The 20,591-nt window shown below is 40.9% G+C and overlaps 1 protein-coding gene and 1 long non-coding RNA gene across 9 annotated transcripts in view; one reads left to right on the top strand and one right to left on the bottom strand.

The window, feature by feature from the left end:
- The window catches only part of IMPACT (impact RWD domain protein), a 44,993-nt gene extending 25,657 nt beyond the window's left edge, over positions 1–19,336 (top strand). For 4 of the 8 annotated variants that reach the window (XM_038390316.2, XM_043507978.1, XM_043507977.1 and 1 more), the window contains exons 8-11: positions 4,665–4,738; positions 8,825–8,915; positions 12,584–12,718; positions 18,534–19,336. In XM_038390316.2, coding sequence (XP_038246244.1) covers positions 4,665–4,738; positions 8,825–8,915; positions 12,584–12,718; positions 18,534–18,602 — 369 coding nt within the window. In that variant the 3' untranslated portion in view covers positions 18,603–19,336. Of the gene's footprint in view, positions 1–4,664; positions 4,739–8,824; positions 8,916–12,583; positions 12,719–17,686; positions 17,888–18,533 lie in introns of all 8 variants that reach the window. The other 4 variants (XM_038390317.2, XM_043507979.1, XM_038390318.2 and 1 more) reach the window with 2 other exon arrangements.
- Positions 16,812–18,578, bottom strand: LOC122458710. The gene is made up of 2 exons (XR_006278883.1): positions 18,436–18,578; positions 16,812–18,331 (listed from the first exon to the last, which is right to left on the bottom strand). It is a non-coding gene; the product is annotated as an uncharacterized LOC122458710 (long non-coding RNA).
- Positions 19,337–20,591: the final 1,255 nt, after the last annotated feature.

The raw sequence follows: 20,591 nt of genomic DNA, 5'->3' as shown, positions 1-20,591 counted from the left end.
TCCATCCTTAGAGGTTTTTAAGGCCCGGCTTGACAAAGCCTTGGCTGGGATGATTTACTTGGTGTTGGCCCTGCTTTGAGCAGGGAATTGGACTAGATGACCTCCTGAGGTCTCTTCCAACCCTAATATTCTATGATTCTAACTCTGCTGGTCATATATTTCTCGTGTCCCTTGGCTTCCCTTATCAGTGTTTTACAATTCCTAACTTCTGATTACTGGGTCAGACCAAAGGTCCATCCAGCCCAGTATCCTGTCTACCGACAGTAGCCAGTGCCAGGTGCCCAGAGAGAGTGAACCTAACAGGTAATGATCAAGTGATCTCTCTCTTGCCATCCATCTCCGCCCTCTGACAAACAGAGGGTAGGGACACATTTCCTTACCTATCCTGGCTAATAGCCATTAATGGACTTAACCTCCATGAATTTATCCAGTTCTCTTTTAAACCCTGTTATTGTCCTAGTCTTCACAATCTCCTCAGGCAAGGAGTTCCACAGGTTGACTGTGCGCTGAGTGAAGAAGAACTTCCTTTTATTTGTTTTAAACCTGCTGTCCATTAATTTCATTTGGTGGCCCCTAGTTCTAATATTATGGGAACAAGTAAATAACTTTTCCTTATTCGCTTTCTCCACACCACTCATGATTTTATATACCTCTATCATATCCCCCCTTAGTCTCCTCTTTTCCAAGATGAAAAGTCCTAGCCTCTTTAAACTCTCCTCATATGGGACCTGTTTCAAACCCCTAATTATTTTAGTTGCCCTTTTGTGAACCTTTTCTAATGCCAGTATATCTTTTTGAGATGAGAGGACCACATCTGTACGCAGTATTCAAGATGTGGATGTACCATGGGTTTATATAAGGGCAATAAGATATTCTCTGTCTTATTTTCTGTCCCTTTTTTAATGATTCCTAACATCCCGTTTGCTTTTTTGACTGCTGCTGCACACTGCATGGACATCTTCAGAGAACTATCCATGATGACTCCAAGAACTTTTTCCTGATTAGCTGTAGCTAAATTAGCCCCATTATATTGTATGTATAGTTGGGATTATTTTTCCAATGTGCATTACTTTACATTTATCCACATTAAATTTCATTTGCCATTTTGTTGCCCAATCACTTAGTTTTGTGAGATCTTTTTGAAGTTCTTCACAGTCTGCTTTGGTCTTAACTATCTTGAGCAGTTTAGTATCATCTGCAAACTTTGCCACCTCACTGTTTACCCTTCTCCAGATCATTTATGAATAAGTTGAATAGCATTGGTCCTAGGACTGACCCTTGAGGAACACCACTAGTTACCCCTCTCCATTCTTTAAATTTACATTTATTCCTACCCTTTGTTCCCTGTCTTTTAACCAGTTCTCAGTCCATGAAAGGATCTTCCCTCTTATCCCATGACAACTTAATTTACCTAAGAGCCTTTGGTGAGGGACCTTGTCAAAGGCTTTCTGGAAATCTAATTACACTATGTCCACTGGATCCCCCTTGTCCATGTTTGTTGACCACTTCAAAGAACTCTAATAGATTAGTAAGATATGATTTCCCTTTACAGAAACCGTGTTGACTTTTTCCCAACAATTTATGTTCTTCTATGTGTCTGACAATTTTATTCTTTTTACTATTGTTTCAACTAATTTGCCCGGTACTGACTTTAGACTTATCAGTCTGTAATTGCTGGGATCATCTCTGGAGCCCTGTTTAAATATTGGCGTTACATTAGCTGTCTTCCAGTCATTGGGTACAGTAGCTGATTTAAAGGACAGGTTACAAACCATAGTTAATAGTTCCACAATTTCACATTTGAGTTCTTTCAGAACTCACCTTTCTCTTCACCTTTCTTCCATTTGTTGTATAGTATTCTTTTGTTTTTTACAGCTGTCATCACGTCCCCTCTAACCAACGCTGGTTTTTTAACCAGAACAGCCTTCTTTGATTCTGGTTTTTTGGGAGTTCTAATAAGGTGTTCTTAAATGATTCCCAATTATCATTCACATTTTTCTGATTTAATTGTTCCTCCTAGCTGACATGCCTCACAATTGTTTTGATCTTTGTGAAATTGGCCGTTTTGAAGTACAGGTAGATATATTACTGTTCTGGGCTTTATTCTGCTTGCACATTGTAAATGTGATGAAATCATGATTGTTTATACCTAAGCGACCATTAATTTTTAGTTCTGCGATCAGTTCCTGTTTATCTGTTAGGGCAAGGTCTAATATAAAATTCCCCTGTGTTAGTTGAAACACTTCTTGGGTTAGGAAATTCTCATCTATAATGTTTAGAAATTCCAAGGATATTTTAGTATTGGCAGCATAAGACCTCCAACATATGTCATTCACATCGAAGTTCCTCATGATCATGCTGCTTTTTTTCCTTACACATTGTAGATAGCCACATAAGGAGTCAGTCATTTTGTCTCTAGTGTGATTTGGTGATCTGTAGCAGACACTAACTAGTACCCTATCTTGTGCTTTATCTGTTAGGACATTGATCCAAATGCATTCAAGATCATTTTCCTCTGAGTGATCAGTGACTCGGAAACGGGTAATGCTATTTTTGACAGAGTGCCACTCTCCCTCCCCTTTTGCTCACTCTGTCCTTCTTAAATAGCTTATAACCATTGATCTTAACATTCCAGTTGTGCAGATCATCCCACCAGGTTTCAGTAATATCAATGGGATTGAATTTATGCTCATAAATTAGCAATTCCAATTTCTCTGATTTATTATTCGGGCTCCTAGCATTGGAGTGTGAGCAATTAAAAATAATTTCTTCTCTTCATGTCCTTTGGTTCTTTGATTAATTTTGTTTTCAACATCTTGAATTTGTGATAGCTGAATGCTCCTATTTCCTCTCTTTTTACCCTCACCTTGTTATTGTTTACTATTTATCAAGTTCTCTAAAACTCTGCTAGGTGCCTGATGCACATATAAAGAGTCACGTTCTCTGTTTCTCGTAGCTTATGGTTTTAAATCTACAAAAAAATGCAACAAGTAGGATTAGTGGGGAGGGGAAATAGAGGGAGGACATGGGTTACCAAAACAAAATAATGTGATTGCTTAGATTTATGTGCGTGTCTTGAGGTTCTTTAGAATGAACCTTTATTACATGCTTTTGGGAACCTGGCTGATAAAAAATAATACACTATTTTAGGTAAGCAGTCTCAAAACTGATGATTGTGTGCATTATATAATTTAATTGCATCCATTCAGACAAAGCTCTGAAAGTGTGTAAAATGATATAAATAGTACTTCAATATATATATGTTAAAAAGGAACAAAATTGTTGCAGGAAAATAAGTTTTTGAAGCAGCGTTTTCTTCTGAGATGCCGCAAGTGGTTTGTTGAGGTCTATTATTATTATTAGATCTATTTTTGCAGCGCATTTACTGATTTCACTGTGGAAAAAAATGGGAATAGCACCATACTGCAAAGATTAATATTGAAGATGTATATTGATTACTCCAGAGAGACATTTTTTCTTTTGAATTAAAAACAATTTGCTTGCCAGGCATGCTTTCTTAAGCTCTCACAACTTTAATAATATTTTGCTTAAAGTAGTATTAATTATGCATTGTTTACTAAAACAGTGTCTTTAGCAAAGCTCTTTTCTTTGCTAGACCCAATTGATAAGGGCAGAACAATTGCAAGTTTGTTTATTTAGATGCAGAAGAGGAACTAATATTGATTTACTAAATGATGTTTTTAAAAGTGCTATTTGTTTAAAAACAGATAGCAACTTGTTAAGAGATTATTTTTCTGCATAGTAAAATAAGAACATTACAAAGTCATCAATACTATATATTTAAATAGCTCTATCCTTTATACGATGTCAACAGTATGCTGAATTGGAACAATAGTCAATAAGAGATGGCTTGGCTCTGCTATTCACATACTGTGTATATGTGTTAAATGAGAGAAATCTGCTTACTCCACATTTACAAAAGCAATTTTAAAATGCTTTCGACTTACAGAGTGAAGCTCTATGAATAAATGAAGCTCTACTGAATGAACTGGTCGTCACCTTTTAAGAAAAGATTAGTACTGTTCCTCACGTTGTCCCCAGAATACATCATAGAATTCTAGTAATCTGCTGAGTTTGCAAAATCTATGCTTGTGAAACTTGTATAATGTACAACTCTAGAGACCATCCCATATGTTCTGTGGGTGTTTCGCGTGAACAACAGATGCATTGCATATTGATATAGGAAAGATGTATCAGAAAATTCATGCTTCCTTCCAGAAGTAAACACCTTTGATGTATCTTCTTTATATCATGCTCTGTATAATCACCACTACTTACTTTAGGTAGTTACCTAACCTGCATGTCAAGGGAGTGTGCTGTAGACTGTATAGCGTTAAAATTCTAGAATGGTGAGGGCTCTAGCAATGCTTATAGGCCCTGATTTTGCAAGTTACATAAACTTCTGAATAGTTCCATCTTGTGCTTAAAGTTAAGTACCTTGCTGAATCAGGGCAATCGAGAGGATATAGGGATACAAGTGTCTGTTCTTCTATGTTGGATACTTTACCTGTTTTTTTTAAAACACCAATTTCTTTTGATAAATTAAAACAATTCAAGATTAATGTTAGATAATTGTTTATTTTAACAACTGAATACAGATCCTTTACAAATGATGCCTACAAACCCTGTTGTTGTTTTTCAAGGTGAAAATGGTTCTTGCCAAGTTGCATGAGAATAAGAAAATAGCGAGTGCTACCCACAACATATATGCATACAGGTGAGTGAAGAGTAGAGAATTTTCAGCCTCAGTAACTTTGACCCTAACTATACATTAAGAGTATTAAGTTTGATTATGAGTACACATACTCATAGCAACCATGAAGATCACAGATATAAAATAAAAATCAGAAATTGTGCTATAGGGTCGCATAATCATCTTACACTGCATTTGGATTCAAACAATGCCTAAGAGTGATCTGCAACTACAAGTCAAAAGTGTACATATTGATTGCATATGATCTGAAAAGTATTGATCATTCTGAATCTACTCATACACCTTTGGAATGCTATTGGATGAAAACAGTCCTTCTGGCAGACTCCACTAATTCATAATGAAAATAGAAAGAAAGAAAAATAGATAGTAAACATTTTGGGACAGGAACCTCTTTTTTGTTTTATGTGTCTGTATGAGACCCCCATCCCTGACTGGTTTCAGAGTAGCAGCCGTGTTAGTCTGTATTCGCAAAAAGAAAAGGAGTACTTGTGGCACCTTAGAGACTAACAAATTTATTAGAGTATAAGCTTTCGTGAGCTACAGCTCACTTCATCGGATGCATCCGATGAAGTGAGCTGTAGCTCACGAAAGCTTATGCTCTAATAAATTTGTTAGTCTCTAAGGTGCCACAAGTACTCCTTTTTCTTTTTGCCATCCCTGACTGAAGTCCCAGGGCATTATTGCAATACAAATAATAAATAAGTATGGTACCGGGGAATGGAATGGGAAGAGAAATAAATATATGCACAGTCTTGCACACCACATACATGTGCACAAAGCATGGTGAAGATGGACGTAGAGGACAGTGTACTTAAAAGCTACTCAGGAAATGTCTAAAATCAGTTTGTGTGTGGATGGTACTCGTACAACAATGTTTTATCTCGTCCATGTTTCCATGGTCTAAATCCATTAGAGACACCCTGCTTTGAAAATAATGTACAATTACTGTATTGTACATATAAATATAAAGTAAAACATCCCATAAACTGTTTTCCTGGCCTACATTTAAATGTCCTCATTTCCATTTATTTTATTTTGATAATAAAATATTCTGGGCTGAATATTTGCATGCAGGGTTTTGGCTTGGGAAGGTTATTTAATTATTTCCAGTTTTCCAAAAAGACACTTCAGTGGATTTATGTGTGTTTGTTAAACTGTGTGTTTGTGTATGTGAAAGAGAAACACATACACACAAACATACATTTTATGTATACTACTTGCAAAAAAATGATATTAGAAGAACCATTTTTAAGGTTGCAAAGTCAGGCACTGAAAAGTTAGGAAATACCAGAATTAAGGTTGCCTGTGTTCATAGCAGGGTCTGAATAGTGTGCAGTAAATAATGCCTAGCATCACACACTGAGCATTTAGGATGAAACAAAATATTGTACAGCTAGTCATTGAATACTGTCCATCCTGTGCACTGAATAAAACAGCGGTCCTGTGGAAATGATAATATGTGAACTATATCATAATTCATATGCACCAGAGGGATGAATTAAGGTTGCACATTAAATTCCTGCTCATCCCTCATCAGAGGTTTTTGCTGTGAAGATCTAAGGCTGAACATGTGCAAATTGTGATTTTTAAAAGGCTTATATCTTGACCAGGTTTGGGCATATTTTAATGAGGATGACAAAAAGTACGTCCTTGATGTAAAAGTCAGTCTTCTGCCAAATTTCAAGTCCACTCTCCAAAACATAAGGACACTAGAGCTACTCAAAAAAAAAAAAAAAAAAGGTCGGCAGAATTTTTGAATATAGCCTCGTTCTTGGAAGCGGATGAAGCATTTTGGCTGAAATTTTCCCAAAAAATCAGCCAGAGGCAGACGTCTGCCATGGAAAACTTCCACCCAAATGGTAAAAGTTTGGCAAAGTTATAAATAACTGAAAACTTATAAATGGGAAGTTGTGGGCAACCTTAATAATAGGTAGGGCTGCTGGTAGCACTCCTTATCCTAAACTAATTTCACATAGGCTTCATATATGACTTGATCTCAGTCCAGATCCATATCATAAAAACCACCATCACTACAACTGATACTAACTGTTATCCCTTGTTGGCAGTCTTAGCAGAGAAGCCAGGATCTGAAACAGCATGCATGGAAACTGACCTAGACAGTTACATTTAGTGGTGGTACTAGCAAAGAGCAAAATGGTAGCAAGAGGAGGCTTGAATACCATGCATGCTATATCTGTCTGTGAACAGAAGATGTCAGTTTTTACTATTGCCAGTATGACACCTCTCTCCATCACTAGCAACATACACTTTAAACAAAACCAAAAATATCTTATTTTTACTTCATATTCTTCAGCTGATTACACAATTCTTTTTTCATGATTACATTGCTTCTATAATAACTGAGTGTGATATTACAAACAAAGGTTATTAAATCAGTTTGGGTAACAAGTGACATGATGCCAATTGTGTGGATAATTGTTTGGAACTAGACTGAGGCCCAGTCCTTTCAATATAAATTACTTGTTCCAGGGTGTACAGCTCCTATAGTGCCTGATGTGCAAGTCTCTCATGCATGACTAAGGCTATGATTATGTCATGAAAGTCACGGAATCCATGACTTTCAGAGACCTCTGTGACATTTCTGCCCTGACGCTGGAGCTGTCACAGGCAGCTCTGCAGCTCTCAGCCATTGTTGGTGGCTGGCCCCCCCAGCAGATCCTAGCCTCTGGGCAACAGGGGGACCCCAGAGCTCCCAGCCCCTGCAGGCTGTGGGGGGGGTCCCCTCCAGAGCTCCCAGCCCCTGCAGGCTGTGGGGGGGTCCCCTCCAGAGCTCCCAGCCCCTGCAGGCTGCGGGGGGTCTCCTGGAGCTTCCAGCCACAGGGAACCTGGAGCTCCCACAGCTGCCCAGCTGTGGTGGGCAATGAGTGGACCCCACAGCAGCCCAGCCACGGCAGGTGGTGGGAGGCCCCTGCAGCTGCTCAGTCGCTTTGTTTGTATTATTTGATTTAGTGTTTAAAGTCTGTTGAGCTGCATATAGAGAATGTGGCCACAGATTTTATTAGTTTGTTTTATTTTGGTCACATTAAAAAACTTGTAAATAAATTCAGAACTCTGGTGAGGGTTTTCTTTGCTTAGCTTAGGACTTCAGATGAGTTTCTGTCCATGTGTGAGTCCTAGTCCTATCAGACAGAACAATCATCAAATGCTAATAACTCGCTACTGACCTGGAAACTGCAGCATAAGCTCATAATGTGGAGAGAGATGTACAACAGTTTTCTGCCCCAAGTTATAACTTCCACACACTGGCTTTAGACAAAACAAAAACAAATTTATTAACTACAAAAGGATAGATTTTAAGTGATTATAAGCGATAGCAAACATATCAAAGCAAATTACCTTAGTAAATAAACAAAACTGCAAACTGAGCTTAATACACTAGATAGGTAGGATATGAATTAGCAAATTCTCACCCTGAGTGATAAACAGGCTGGTAAATTCTTAAGGCACAAGCTGCCTTGGCTTTCCTAGGTTTTCATACACAGACTAAAAATCTCTCAAGCCTGGGACCATCACTTTCCATAGTTCAGTCCTTGTCCCTCATGTGTTTCCAGGTGTGTTGTAGGGAGAGTGAGGTACCATCATGATGTCATTGTCCCCCTTTTATATCATCTTTCCACTTGCTTGAAAGATCTTTTGCTGTGATCTGGGTCAAATAGTTCCCATTGTGTAGTGCTATCTCTGAAAGGTTTCTATTGTACACAGTTCCTGGGGTAATCCTTGTGCTTGTGTGCATTTCCTCAACAAGCCATTAACATTGTTTGGCCTTTTTACTGTTGAACCTGAAAGGCTGTTTGTGGGTATTTTCAACCTCACAACATGTTTTAATAACACATACATAGCCAAACTTCATAAATTCACATACGATGATAGCACGTACAATCCAATGAGATATTACTGTCTAGCACATCAAGACTTATAGAATGATACCTCACAAGGCATAATTTGTACAAAACATATCTTAATTACATGACAGTGGTGAATATTGGGGTGTGCCAGGGTGTCACACTGTAAAAATATTAAGTGATTGATATTTTTGGGTTAGGTTTTAATACTGTTGCTTGTTTTCAGAATATACTGTGAGGACAAACAGACATACTTACAGGATTGTGAAGATGATGGGGAGACAGCAGCTGGTGGACGCCTCCTCCATCTTATGCAGGTTAAAGGAAATAAACTTTGTCTTTAGATAGTTTTAAATGTGTTTTAAAAATCATAGATCGTAAATAAGGCTTACAGCTTTATGCACTTAAGATGATTCTAATTTTTGCTCTGCAAATAGCCCTATAGATTTAGTATTCTATATATTACGTGGCTTTAAAAAAGTAGTTCTATTAGGTAATGATAGGCACACACCAACTCCCAGGTTCTCAGAGCATTCCCTGCAGTGTCCAGCCCCTTATCCACTGAATACTCATTGAATTACCAGGCTTGCTGTTCCCAAAGGAACAGTACACACCAGCTTGTAAGATTCTACTTAGGACCATCACTTTGCTTAACACCACATCAATTAGATATTTGACTGATAATGTTAATCTGCTCTGTTGTTTTAATCTTCATTTGGGGGTTTGCAGTTTTTGCAGGTTAGTATATCTTTTGCAGTCTAAGTCTATTCTACTGAAACTTGATGAGGCAAGAAGTTAAACCATAAATTCTACCTGTCCTTTTTTTTTTTTTTTTAAACTCTTCCATTTTCTTATATCTGCTCTATAGGATACAAGGTAGACTAAATTAACCTCTGCCACTAATAGAAATGAACAAAATATTATACTTCATGCCTGGAGAAAAAGATTAGATTCTATGCAGTAACTATACTATGGCTCATCCTTCCCCATTCTCATGAAGAATGAATAAAAACAGTTTTGAGGAAAGCGTAGTGTTTGGGGAACTTTCGTATTGCACCATTTTTTAAAATACAACAACCCCAGCTCTTGCCCCAACTTGGGCATATTTCTTTATCACTGAGGTTCTAGTGATATGATCTACAGAAGAGAAGACCACATCTTCACAGGACTCTTATTTTGTCTAAGATAAACTAAAACAACTTCAATCAAGATAGTACTTTCCAGTTAGAAGAAACAATATTTTAGACTTCCTTTTTAGATTTAAAATGATAGTGAGCTCAACAATTTCCTGATGCCATTTGGCATCCTGCTTACTATGAACATTGATACCCAGAGTTGCTTTGCTAGAGTTAATTCACTGAGCTCACAATTGTTGTATAAGTATATTGTGAAACATGAACTGTATTGAAATTGTCTCAACACTTCTTTTCTAGATAGTCCCTTTATTCTTTCTTATTCTGTAATTTTTATTGAATTCTTGTTTCCACATACAAAGGCAGAACAATTTGACAATATTTTTACAATTACATAAATAAGGTTTCTCTGTACAAATTGCCATATAAAACATATCTATCTGGGCTAGGTAGCGATAGTTGAGCCGTTGCATGTGAATTTGTGTTGGATCTCGTGTATCGATATACGTTTTCCGTTGGACAACTTCCAATTTTATGCCTGAGTTGCAATACTGTAACTACTGAAGTTTATGGAGTTACACGAGGGATGAATTGGGTTTATTATATTTATCATTACGTGCAATTTGGTCCAGGCTCCCTGACTGACGCTTTCTATCTCAGCTGGCAATTGGCTCTTCTGTACACGTTTCCTCTGATCCCGATCATTCCGTAGGTCATCTTCAAGCTGAAAGTGAATCAGGTCAAGTTCATCCTCATTGCCCCAGCATGGCTGAGCAGCGTTTGGTTGTATGACCTTCCTGATTCAGCCTCCCATATCCCTTCCTCTCCATCCTGACCTCCTCACGCAAAATCATGGTCACAGCTTGCACCCCTTAGTCAGCTCCTTTCCATCTCACTGTGTGGCTGCTTCATGGTTGAATGAGGAGGAAGAGTATTGTTCAGCAGCTTTCAACAAGTTCTATTCAACAGGGGGAAAGTCCCTCTACCAGAATTGCCTATTTGGTGAAATAGAAATGGTTTTCTGTGGTTGTTGGCCTGCAGAGTTCAACTGATGCTGGCTTCTGTCAAGTACTTGCTGCATCATTGGTTGTGGGGCCTTGTGCTTAGCTCATTGAGTGTGCACCTGGTGGCAATTTCAGCATTTCATCCCTCCATTCCTGGAAGATCAGTCTTTTCCAGTGCCATGGTAGTAAGATTCTTAAAAGGGCTTCTTCATCTCAATTCTCCAGTCTGAGAGCTGGTTCCTCTATAGGACCTTCACACAGTTCTGGCAGCCTTAGTGGGACCTCTGTGAGCCTCTGGCATCTTGTTCCTTTCCACTTTTGTGCCAGAAAACTGTTTACTGGTTGTGATAAAATCTGCAAGTAGAGTCTGCAAGTTGCAGGCTCTGATTACAATACCACCTTATACACAGTTCTCCAAGGACAAATTGACTTTACGGCTGCACCCAAAATTTTTATTGAAAGTGGTCTCTTGGCTTTCATTTGAACCAGGCAGTATATTTTCCTATATTCTTTCCTAAGCAGCATCCATCTCTTAGGGGAGCAGCGTCTGCATACATTAGATGTCTAGCCTTCTATATTGACATGACTAAAGCATTTCGTGCTTTGCCTCACCTGTTTGTGTTGTATGGGGATTGTATGAAGGATCGAGCAGTCTCTTCACAAACAATCTTTAGATAGATAAGATCCTGTATCAAGTCTTCATATGAAATAGCTTCAACTACACCCCTTGAGTGGATGTGAGCTAATTCTATGAGAGCAAGCAATGTCACTAGCGTTCCTTGATGTCGTTTCAATATTGGACATTTGCAGGGCTGCCACATAGTCATCCATACATACGTTTATGTATGTATGCCATTACTGCAACTTTCAAAGCTGACGTAAACTTTGGAAGGGCAATCCTGGAATCCTCGTTTAGATAGACTCTGCCTCCTCTGGGTACTGCCTGTAAGTCACATAAGTGGAATACATGGCTGCATCTATTGGAAGAAGAAACAGTAAGATGTGATGCAGACATGTATTCCACAACCCATCCTCCATCCCTTCTTCATCAGAGTCTAATCTGGGCTTTTGGTGCTAAGGAACTGAGGGAGTCGAGGTGGCACAGCCTCAAAGCCAGGGGAGGGGCTATGAGTTGGAGGCACAAGCACTGCCTCCTACAAGTACTGCTAGGCAAAATTCTCTGGCTCCAGTGCACTTATAAAAAGAGAATTGGAGGGTGGGGGGAGTAAAGCGGAAAGATACATTTAACTTAACTGAAACACACAGGGCCTAGAAAAGGGTATTTTTGAGGGACAAAAGAGGCAAATGGCCAATATTTGCCTTACCTTTCTGTTTGAGTGGACAGATAAGAGTGAAGTCCTCCTCACCAGAATTATTTTTTCAGGGTGGGAAGAGAACCTAATTCAGATGTGAAGTTCTCCTTACCTTTCATGTCTTCTCTGTGTGCTATTGTTGCTGCCCTGCAAGTGGCGGCAGCCGAGGCCTGGAGCATTTCTGAGAAGCTCCACATGCATGTTCTGAAGCTGCAGCTTACAAAGGTCTTCAGAGAACCAGCCCAAGACAATTACCTACCCTAACCCCCACGGTGTTTCAGGATAAAGTTAAAAATGCAGATAGAAGCTCTGCTCATGGGGCAGGGATTCAGGCCTCAATACAAATAGTAACTAAAAATGCACAATATTTAAAAATAATAAATGTGAATCAACAAGTATCCCTTTAATAATATCCCTTGCAAGTTCCTTTGGGAAAGAAAAAGCTTTCATTATACAAAAGAAACTAGTTTCACTGTTGACTTGTGTGTTTATCTATTTAAAATAAAGTTCTGGGTTGTTGTTTTTTTTAAAACAGATTTTGAATGTCCGTAATGTTTTGGTTGTGGTATCCCGCTGGTATGGAGGTATCCGGCTAGGACCAGATCGCTTTAAACACATCAACAATTGTGCCAGAAATATACTAGTGGAATACAGTTACACAAGTTCAGCTGTAAGTTATTACTGGAAGATTGACAATGTCGATATCGGAACATATAGGGTACTCAATTTGTACTCAATTTGTGTAAATTGTCATTGCTCAACTGAAGTCAATGGAGCTATGACAATTTACACCAGCTGAGGATCTGCCTCATGGTAACCTTTGAGTGCTTAAGCTAAACCTAAGAGCTCAGTTAAAAAGATTCCTTCACGACTTTTCTCCTTATTAAGATTCCATAGACTCCCCTTTGTTTTCTTACTTTGGAATTTTTCTTTGTGTTGTGTAATTTTGATTTTATTGCTTGTTAAACGTAAAAGTAAAAAAAGTAAAAAGGTTAATTTGACTGCCTTACATGGGTAAAGACTATGGCGTTAGAGATCCCAAGTTAGAGTACGTGCCTGATAACCAAATTCATGATAGGCACCATCTTGGGACATATCCTCAAATGACCCTGAGACTGAGTGAGGCCAAGTTCTAGTCCCATTGAAATCAATGGAAGCTTTGACGTTAACTTCAAAGAAGTCAGGATTTGGTCTGATCTATATATTTTAAACACCTCATTTGTTCTGATACACTGTATGAATCTCAGGTTATTTAACTACAGTGAGCTGTTTTTCAGAAATGATACAGTTCACTCTACACTGATTGTACAATTCAACATTTTCGATGCTTTATCAAAGAGAAAGCAGCTCTCAGAAGAAATTTATATGTACAGAAAAACATGTAAACAATTCATAAACAATAAAACACCAGACTTTCCCTGTTTAAAAACTAGATTAGAAGAATGGAAATCAAGAACAAAGAAAAGACTAAGGGTACAATTTTTAAAAAGCAGCCCAGTGGATTGACTTTGAATGGGACTTAACCTCCTCCATCACTTAGTTGCCTTTGAAAATGTTTACCTTACCACACTATACAATGCTGATATAAACATTTTACAGCTTGATAACAAATCACCTGGTGGTGTTGCTCAAGTCCAGGGTGAAACTATATTCCCTCTCCTATGTCTTCCCTTAACTGCCTACACTCCTGCTTAGCACAGAATCCCAGCAATCAAATGTATATGGTTTTAAGTAGTCTTCCAGAGTAATAGTCCAATTTGGGCATTACTCCTAACAGGCCCATGAGAGAGAGTAAGGTTGGGCTCATGGTTAAAGTATCTAATTTGTAGAGCCCTGCGCGAATCCGCACGTTGCGGATATCTGCAGATATCTATGGATAAGCAGGGCTCTACACTGGGGGCTGGGCTGAGGCTCTGAGGCATCTCCCGCACTGCAAGCCGGTTGGGCAGAGCCGCCTGGGCAGCTGTGGGGAGCCCGTGCAGAGTCATTGACCCTCTACCTGCCCTCAGCCGGGCAGGAAGCCTAGGGGGCTGGGACATGGCCATGGGCTGCTCTCAGCCCTTCAGTCCCGCACTGTGGGCAGGTGGAGGGTCAGTCACAACTCCCCACGGCTCCCTGGTTGGGCTCCACGCTGATGTGGCCGGGAGAATGGGGGAGACCTGTGAAGCTGCCCAGAGGCTGCTTGGGCCCCCCGCCCAGGGGAGGCTCTTTCCGTTGCCAGACAACAGCTTCGAGCCACCCCTCTCACCGGCTGGAGTCGAGTCAGGAAGAGCTGTGCTGGCAGCTGTGGGGAGCTGCGGTAGACCCTCCACCTGCCCTGTGCAGGGAGCCCGAGCAGCCTCCAACCTGCGTCCCAGACCCCCAACCCAGGGCAGGTGGAGGGTCTGCTGCAGCTCCCCACAGCTGCCAGCGTGGCTCTCCCTGACCTGGCTTCGGCTGGGGCGTGGCTTGGAACCATAGCCCTAACATGATAAGAGCCAGGCAGGCCTCTGTGCAGAGTCACCGTGGACCCTCCTCAGGGCCTGGGCGTGGGGCCTGAGCAGCCCCGGACCCAGTGTCCCTGCCCCCCATGACCCCACCCAGGGCAGGTGGAGAATCTATTCCGCAGTACCTCACAGCTGCCTGCCCATCTCTTACCATCAGAGCCCTGCACGGATACAAAACTTGTATCCGCATCTGCACTGCTATCCGCAAAAATGGTCCACAGATATAAAGCAGATACCTGCGGATTTGCAGGGCTCAACTAATTTGAAGTCTAGTGATCTGGGTTCTGGTCCTAGCTCTGCTGCAGACTCCCTGTGTGACCTTAGGAAAGGCTCTTAAACTTTTCTGGGTTTTGTTTCTTGATCTGTAAAGTACAGATAATAATTCCTACCTATGTAATATATTGTGTAAGCCAGAGGTGGGCAAACTGCGGCCCATGGGACCCTCCTGCCCGGCCCTTGAGCTCCCAGCCAGGGAGGCTAGCCCCCAGCCTCTCCCCTGCTTTCCCCTGTCCCCAGCAGCCTCAGTTCCCTGTACCGCCTGCGCTCTGGGTGGCAGTGTTGCGAGCTCCTTCTGGGGAGCGCGGCTGCGAGAGCTGCTGGCCTGCCCCGGTGCTCTAGACTGTGGGGTGGCGGGGCTGGCTCTGGCCAGGCGGTGCGGCTGCCAGTCCTGGTGCTCTGAGCGGCATGGTAAGGGGGCAGAGAGCGGGGAGGTAGATAAGTGGTATGAGTCCTGGGGGGTGGTCAGGGAGGAGGGGGCGGTTGGATAAACATGGGAGTCCCGGGGGGTCTGTCAGGGGGCGGGGGTGTCGATAGGGGTTGGGGCAGTCAGGGGACAGGGAGCAGGAGGGTTGGATAGGGGGTAGGGTCCAGGGGGGGTGGTTAGGGGCAGGGGGTTCTGGGAGAGGGTGGCCGGGGACAAGGAGCAGGGCGAGTTGGATGGGTCGGGAGTTCTGAGGGGGCAGTCGGGGCGGGAGGTGGGAGGGTGCAGATAGGGGGCAGGGGCCAGGCTGTTTGGGGGAGGCACAGCCTTCCCTACCCAGTCCTCCATACAGTTTTGGAACCCCAATGTGGCCCTCAGGCCAAAAAGTTTCCCCACCCCTGGTGTTAGCAATAGTATTTGCTCACACAGGATGAATTAATATTTGCAAAGTACTGAAATAGAAGTTATGTAAAAACAGAGGCACCGACTTTCTAATGGGCCGGGGATGCGTGTGCTTCACTCCACCCCTTCCCTCAAGCCCCCACTCCACCCCTTCCTACCCCACCCCTGCTCCATCCCATCCTGCCTGTTCCTGCCCTGTTCCTCCCCCTCCTCTGAGCGCATACCACCCTCGCTCCTCCCCCTTCCTCCCAGCGCCTCCTGCACACCACAGAACAGCCGATCGTGGTGGGTGGGAGGCGCACGGAGAAAGGGGGAGGAGTTGATTGGCGGAGCCACCAGCAAGCGGGAGGTGCTAAGGCAGAGGGGAGAAATCTGGCTGCACCCACCATTTTTGAGCAACCATGGAGTCAGCGCCTATGGGTATAAGTACTAAGTATCAAAATTATATTTTCCTCTAATTTTCCCAAACAGTTCAAATATTGAAACTTCAAGTTCCCTACCTCCTGCACCTTACCATCCATGCCAGCTTCTCCTGCCTCTTAATGTTTCTGTTCTCTTCCTGCTCTTCACTCTAGAAGATATAAATCTTGTTTGTATATATGCATATATGTATATAATAGCCAACTCTAAAAAGGATCCAGGCACTTGGAACCAATTGTTTAAGGGATACTTCAAAAATCACACTTGCATGAAAAAGTCCTCCTACTTCTGATACAAAGTGCATCTAAGATGGTTATAACTGAAAGAGAGAAGAATTTTCTTTCCCCCTTTTCTGTGTGTTTACTTTGTGCATTTCACAGCACTTCGTGTATATTGAGTTTCACTGTTTCCTTATATAATCAATCCATTTCCTCTCTTTTGTGTGGGTTGTGGATTGTTCACACGGCAGCAGGGGAGGGAAAAATATCTTTCAAAATAGGAAAATGTGGTTGTAAAACAAAAAATAGTCCTCAGGGAGTCAGGATTAAGTTTTGGTGTGTGTGTGTGTTTTTTTTTTTTAATGACTTCATTTCAGATTGATTCGGTTCCTTTTAAGGCGTTTGTAATTTGATCTCCTTTGTAGAGGTTAACATCATTCAGTGAAATGTTTATCAAATGAATGCTAAAGATACTAGTGCTGTAGATAGCAATTGTGTCTGTGGTTCTTGGAAAAGTGTTCTTTTTTGCTAATTGTCTTCAGCATAGCAATCACGATGCAAACATACTCTTTAATGTGTTCCACTAATGGACTTCTCCGTTTCATTTTAAATGCTAGTTTCCAGTAAAGGATCAAAGGCATTTTGTAAATTATGCATGAAATGTGAGAATTGCATGCCAATAGAAGGCAACAGGTTTTTACAGCAGGTTCAGATGTGTTTGATACTTACACCAGACATGAGAAACTAGAGGCCCTGCATTGTGGTCAGCTTGTAAACACTGTGTGTTGATTTGAACACAGTAACAGTGAGACACAGATACCATAATGTGATTAAATATGGAGGCTGTATTTTTATTAACAAATCATACCATACTAGGATAAGCCACCCTATACCCCAATATATTATAAACCTCAACGTGAGAGTGAAGGTCACCCTTAGGTCTGCCAGGCACCCCAGACTGGAAGCTAGAGTCCTGACCCACTCCTTTCCTCCATGCTGGAGGTAGGAGACACGAGATGAGGTAAGCCACAAGCTCCATGAGACATATAGGCATACCCCATTGCTATTCCATGAAAGTGCTTCGGACCAATGCTCAAGCAGCCTGCTGGGTTTAGCGCCTTTAATTGTACCCTTCCTAATCCAGCCACACCAGATCGTACCAAAGTTATAACAATTGTAATTAAATTTCTCATATCTCCTGGATGCCGTGTGAGTTTTCTCACCTTCCACATAGCAACTTGCTAATTTCATCAGGTAAGGAAAAAAATCCTTTGCAGAACTGGCTGTCAAGTTAGCCCCTGGCATCAGAGGAGATCCAGCATTAGTAGCTTAAAAGTGGGGCTGAAACAGAGCCTGCAGGCTTCCCCACCTGGGAAGCAAACCTTATCACTGCCTTTCCCCCACTGCACCAGATGGGAGCCAGTCATCCAGCCCTGCACCCCCTCCTCCGTCCACCAACCCAGTGGCAGTAGGAGAGAGCCTCATCCCATACCCACCAGAGGTGAAGGGGGAGTATGGGAAGCAAGGGGGCATGTGGAACACTGCATTAGCTGCTTCTGGTTGAGATGTCTCCACTACTCCTGCCTCCACCAAAACCCCAGCTGGCTATTGGGGTGAGCACTTTCATTCTTTTTTGGTTCTAAAGTGCAAGATAGTGAGTGAAGCACACATGTTGGTCCACTTCAATGAAGTCACACCAATGTGAAGTTAGTTATTATGTCTATCTTATGTATTCATTCAGCTCTCTTCCTTATTATCAGAGTGCTTATTGGGGCAGTGCCCAGAGCCCCCAGTTAGGTTCAGAGATCCATTCTGTTAGTTGATGTACAGAGGAAGATAAGATCCTTGCCCTGAAGAGCTTAACTGTTGTAAGCGAGGTCAGAGTCAGGGTGATCATTCCTTTTCTAACTATGAATAAAGGTTTTAGAGTTGGTCAAGACAAAAATTTACTAAATAAGAAAGTTAGGTTGTTAAATATACAAGTCTGTATGATCACAATCTCTGAACTATGAATATTTTAAACTGATTACACTATTAAGTGTACTGTAGTGAGTCACCTCAAAAGAATGCATCCGATGAAGTGAGCTATAGCTCATGAAAGCTTATGCTCAATTAAATTTGTTAGTCTCTAAGGTGCCACAAGTACTCCTTTTCTTTTTACCTCAAAAGAATGTTAGCAGTGCACAGAAAAGCAAAGTGGTCTTTACTAGAAGGCAAGAGATTACTGAAATCGTATTTGTGTGATTTTTGTTTTTCCAGGAAGAATCATCTAAGCAATTGGGAAAGAACAAAAGAGTAAGAAAGGACAAGAGGAGAACTGAACATTAATTCATTTAAAAATAACATTAAAAAGTTCACTTTCCACATATTTATATAAAATTAAATATGAATCTTTTCTCTGCAGAAAAGATCCTCAAATATATATTTTTATTCCACAGAAAATACAACAAGGGCTTAGAAACCTTTTCTTTCTGTTCAGTGATGGCCTCAGCCTTCTGGAACGGAGAGCTTAAATAAAGGAGTTTTCCATACTCTCATACTTTTAAACTGAGTCCCGTGCATACCCAGAACCTTTTTTTTGGTCAACTACAGTTGATTCAGGCAGAATATGGATTAACTGGCCTCCATACCATCAGGCCACTAGTCAAGTGCCTGTCTTGGCCTGGGACTCGGTCAGCAGGGTTCTTCAACGTTGGGATGAAGACATAAAGACTTGGGAATATTGTCTTTTAAAGCATTCTGTACCTAAGAAAAAAGCAGTAGCATATTGCTAAATTGCCTTGGAGAGGCTCTCTTGCGTATCTAGTCCTTGAGCATACAATTTGGAGTCTGCTTGATGGAGTCTCAAGAGCTATCACGAAGAAAAAAAAGAAAAGGTGGCAGTCCACAGAATATAAAACTCACTTTGTCAATCCATTGAGAATTTTGTTGCATGTGTGTCAGGCTGAAATTTGTGTAGGTGAGGTGCCTTAAAATTGAAAGAGCCAATGTTTTTGAAACAGGAATTTTGAAATCATCATGTATTGCACCTAATAATGAATATTAAATATCAAGTATCTGTACAAGTGGTTCTGTTTTGTTACTTGTGTAGAATCTTTCATGCCAATAATTTTCCTCTCTCATAGAACTTTGAGATTACTCTCTACTGTTCTACAAATTTAGGTCTTGATTCTGCAAAGGGAGTCAGTGGGATTCCTTTTATGCATTAAGGACCTGCCATGTGGGTCCTGAGGTATTTTTCCTATATCTCTCACTTGAGGGGATGTACTCAATTAGCTGTGGGTCTTTTTTATCTCTAACTTTTAAAATCTTTAATTGCTTGGGTTGATAATTTCTATTTGAGTTCTAACAATAAAGCCACTTTCATAGGCTTGGCCCACACTAGAAAATTTTAGTGGTATAGCACTATCAGTGAGAGGTATGTATTTTTTAATTACATTTATATATCAGGAAAAGCCTTAGTGTAGATGTAGTTGTACCAGCAAAAAAGTGCTTTGACAGCATAGTTTATTTTGCTCACCAAACTGGTATAAAATATACTAGCAAAAGCACTTTTTTGCTAGTATAACTTGAATCTGCCCTTGAGTTGCTGGTACATTATACCCACAAACATTTTCTACTATAGACCTGGGCTGATTAAACTCGTTACACCAGAGTGTCACACAGCAATGGAGAAATCTCATAGCATGTTTAGTGATACTAAAGTTATGGATAAATTATTTAATGGCCTGATTTCCAAAAGAACGAAACACCCACAGATCCCTTTGCAGCTGTTTAGTTATCTTACAGATGGACTCATTTAAAGCCAAAATACTGTCCTTTACTTCTAGTAAACTGTTGACAAATATTCCCAATATTCCAGTGTTTTCTTCAGAGGAAGAAATTGCTATTAAATAAAAATAGGTTGGGCTTCAGGTATTTTACAAACACTATCGATTCCAGTCCCATGGTGATATGAGTGTTTCATTCATTCCTTCCAAAATGCACACTTTAGCTTATGTTTTCAAAACTGACTAGTGATTTTACGTGTCTAAGTTTTTAGATGCTCAAGTTGAGATACCTTAAAGGGGTCTGATTTTCAGAAAATGCTGAGTCCCTACCCCCTAAAAAGCAAGTCCCTTTTTGGAGTGTCAAGTCAGGTACCCCAAAATCAAGGAACTCATAATCCTTGGTCACTTCTAAAAATTTAGGTCTATATTTCTCCTAAAATGAACTATAACAAATCGATGCTTAAGTTGAAGGAAATTGGAAAGCAGACTAGCAAAGCTAAGAGATTTGAGAATCCTTACGAAAGGTTGACATGGAAGTCTCTATGTT

This window comes from Dermochelys coriacea, chromosome 2 (genome assembly GCF_009764565.3).
Source record: "Dermochelys coriacea isolate rDerCor1 chromosome 2, rDerCor1.pri.v4, whole genome shotgun sequence".
NCBI classification, from domain to species: Eukaryota; Metazoa; Chordata; order Testudines; family Dermochelyidae; genus Dermochelys; species Dermochelys coriacea.
The sequence above is the reverse complement of the archived record's forward strand: the minus strand, read 5'-3'. Positions and strand labels throughout refer to the sequence as shown.